The sequence below is a fragment of the Grampus griseus genome (assembly GCF_964374135.1).
Source record: "Grampus griseus genome assembly, chromosome: 11".
Classification (NCBI taxonomy): Eukaryota; Metazoa; Chordata; class Mammalia; order Artiodactyla; family Delphinidae; genus Grampus; species Grampus griseus.
This window is the reverse complement of record NC_139005.1, coordinates 39,031,531-39,035,021: the sequence shown is the minus strand read 5'-3', so window position 1 is coordinate 39,035,021 and position 3,491 is coordinate 39,031,531. Positions and strand designations below refer to the sequence as shown.

Here is a 3,491-nt window from a genome sequence, read left to right as displayed (position 1 = left end):
CAAGAGCTGAATCTGAATAGATTACCCAAGCTGGGCATGGAGAGTATGAGCAGAGTGTGTTCTCATATGGGTCAGCAGTTTCTTGTGATCAATTATATAACATCTAGGATATCTCTTCTACTTTCTCTCTAATTAATTCCCTTTCTCCTCACTCTGCAAATCTCCAGCCACTACCCCTCTTCACTTTCCATTAATGACCCTATTTAAATATTTAGTGAAAAAATAGAAGCCATTAGCTGAGAAATGCTTCCTTCCTAACATCAGATCTATGGACTTCATGCATGTTTGATGAAGTAAACCCTCTCCTGCCTTTAGCCATGCTCTGCTTCTACTCTGAGACCCAACTGCTCTCAGAGACACCATTTCTGCAATTTTCTCTTAAATTTCCTCCTGCAATTTCTCCCTCTCTACTAGTTTATTATCAACAGTTTATAAATATCCTCCAGTCACTTTAATAATAAAACAACAAAAAATAAACTCTAAGACATCAAAGAAAGAACAGTAAAGGTGGAGAGGGAGTTGATCTAGTGTTGGGATCCCACAGAAAAGATTATTGCAGGTTTCGGTAAATCTAGAGACTTAGGGAAGTTTATCATTTCAGAACGTACATTTTTTTTAACAACTTTATTGGAGTATAATTGCTGAACGTACATTTTTGAGTAGGCATGAAACTTCGTGAATGGAGCGGGTTAAAACACTTGGGTATTTGTCAGGCATCAGAAGAGACTTCACCTGATTTTTTTCTTGCATTCCAAAGAAAGTACTGAAGGCAATGAGAAACCACAGTGTTGTCTCTGAGTTCATCCTCCTCGGGCTGTCTGCTGACCCCCAAATCCAGGCTCTGCTCTTTGTGCTGTTCTTTGTTATTTATATCCTGACCCTTATGGGGAACCTGATGCTGCTGCTGGTGATAAGGGTGGATTCCCAGCTCCACAACCCCATGTACTTTTTCCTGGGACAATTGTCCTTCCTGGATCTCTGCCACTCTTCTGTCACTGTGCCCCAAGCTGTTGGAGAACCTCCTGTCTGAGAAGAAAACCATCTCATTCGAGGGCTGCATGGCTCAGGTCTTCTTTGTGTTTGCCACTGGAGGCACTGAATCCTGCCTACTTGCTGTCATGGCCTATGACCGCTATGTTGCCATCAGTTCTCCTCTGCTGTACGGCCAGATGATGAACAGAAAGCTGTGTATGGGGCTGGTGTGGGGCTCATGGGGCTTGGCTTTCACGGATGCTCTCATCAATATCCTTGTAGCTCTCAATTTAGACTTCTGTGAGGCTCAAAATATTCACCACTTCAGCTGTGAGCTGCCCTCTCTCTACCCTTTGTCTTGTTCCGATGTGTCTGCAAGCTTTACTGCCTTGCTCTGCTCCAGCCTCCTGCATTTCTTTGGAAATTTCCTCTTGATATTTTTCTCCTATGTTTGCATTTTGTTCACCATCCTGAGCATCAGCTCAACTGAAGGCAGAAGCAAGGCCTTCTCCACCTGTTCCTCCCACCTCACTGCAGTGAGCTTCTTTTATGGCTCAGGTTTACTCCGCTATCTCATGCCAAATTCAGGATCCACTCAAGAGTTCATCTGCTCCTTGCAGTATAGTGTGATCACCCCCCTGCTGAATCCTCTCTTCTACAGCCTGAAGAACAAGGAGGTGAAGGCAGCTGTGAGAAAAATGTTGAGGAAATGTTCCTAGTGTTTCAAATCATAGATTAAAAAATCAGAATGATGAGGAAATTGGGTAGAATTGCAATAAATAGTGCCTGCATATTAAGGAGAATTCTCTGATATAAGGATCTGCACGATGCTGTACCTCTTTTCTTGAAAATACTTAAGAAAAGTTGAAGTTAGTTTCTGGAATGATACCAGTTCAGTCCTAATCAGAGGAAGGTGGATAGATAAACATTTTGTCTAGCAATTTTTCTTGCAAAAATATTTAATTTATTACACACAATATGGTAGACATTGTCTGCTTAGGCTATCTTTACCATTCTTCCAGTAACTAAACTCCGTGTGTTCAATGTGGTCCCAGAGAGACTGTTAATCACAGTGTCCCCAAATCCTCCCCCCTCCCCTTCTCATTATTCACTCATTCTTCCTGGCACAGTGGCTGATACAGGAGTGAGCACAGGGTCAATGCTGGACCATTCACTCTCTTAGGATATTTGAAATTGTTTATTTGACCTACACGTGTCCAATAGAGACTACAGATAAAACATTTGTTTATCATGCTTCAAACCATTTACATAGTGACCCACCATCTCCAGCTGTGAGGGGCCCCCATAACAAGAGAAGATTCCTTGGCTTGTACACACTGCTGGACAAATAGCTCTGCCACTGAGCTCTAGTGGTGCTGCAGAAAAGGCAGAATGTGAGCAAATCAACAACAGAGCAAGTACTGTACAGGGCCTTTGATAAACACCAGGAAGAAACCAAAGGACTTTTCAACAAAGGCCCTTTAGATCATGAAACACAATTAGAGCACTAGTGAGAAGGAGACTTAGGTGAGGTATATGGATTAAAATGATCATGGTCAAAAGTTAATTATTATTTCTTTCTGAACTTACCTTTTAGTTTTTACTTACTTACCAACTGTCAACTGTCCTCCTCCCCTTCACTTTGCACTCCGCAGGAGCAGAGAATATAAACTCAAAGAGAGCAACGACATTTTCTGGCATCTTCACTACTTTTTCAAGAATATTAAAATAGTTTCAAACATGCTTGTTGCACAATGAATGTATTTTGAATGTATGAATCATGAGCAAGACACAGAGAATATATGTAGGATGAATTCTCACCAGAGGGCCACCAAAGCAGTTTGAAATAATTCTGTGAGTAGAATAGCCTATTATGTGAGTGCCAGTCTTTTCCTTCCTGGTGAGCCTAGTTCTGGTCCATGGATTCACAAAGAGTGTGGCCATGGCTGGGCAAGGTGGTGGTTATGCAAAGGTTCAACAACATTTTCATTCACCAAGGCCGATCTGCTGTTGCCACTGGTGAAAATTATTTTGCTAAAGGTCACACACAAATTTTGTTAGATATATTATCAGATACCTTCCACTGTTTGTTTCTATTGTGAATTAACAATCCAATTACATTTACTACTTGGTTATTTCTAGGAATGCTGTGGTATTTTGTATACAGATCTTGTATCTTGTTGAACTTGTATCTTGTCGAACTATCTTCCTAGTTCTAATGGCTTGTTTATATATACTGTTGGATTTTTAAAATTACATTTAAATTATTTTATCTTACATAAAGGAAAACAATTTATTTCTTTTTCTATGCAGTTTTTGTATATCTCATTTTTATGCACTATGCATAATTAGTGCAGTGGCCAGGGCCTCTACTACAAGCATCTTTCTATTGGGATCAGTAAGAATGCTTCTGATATTTCAGCATTAAGGATGATTGTTCTGTTTCTGATCAATACCTTTAACTTATTATAAGAGTTCTCTTCTAACAATATTTTCCTAAGAATTGGTGTGAAATTTTG

The 3,491-nt window shown here is 40.2% G+C and overlaps 1 protein-coding gene across 1 annotated transcript; it reads left to right on the top strand.

Moving 5' to 3' along the window:
• Positions 1 to 772: 772 nt before the first annotated feature.
• On the top strand, positions 773 to 1,691 carry LOC309829221 (olfactory receptor 8S1-like; the record flags this gene model as incomplete). Its single annotated transcript, XM_082665026.1, is given in 2 exon segments — positions 773 to 1,000; positions 1,002 to 1,691. Coding segments are annotated over 2 exon segments (918 nt in total).
• Between the last annotated feature and the right edge of the window lie 1,800 nt (positions 1,692 to 3,491).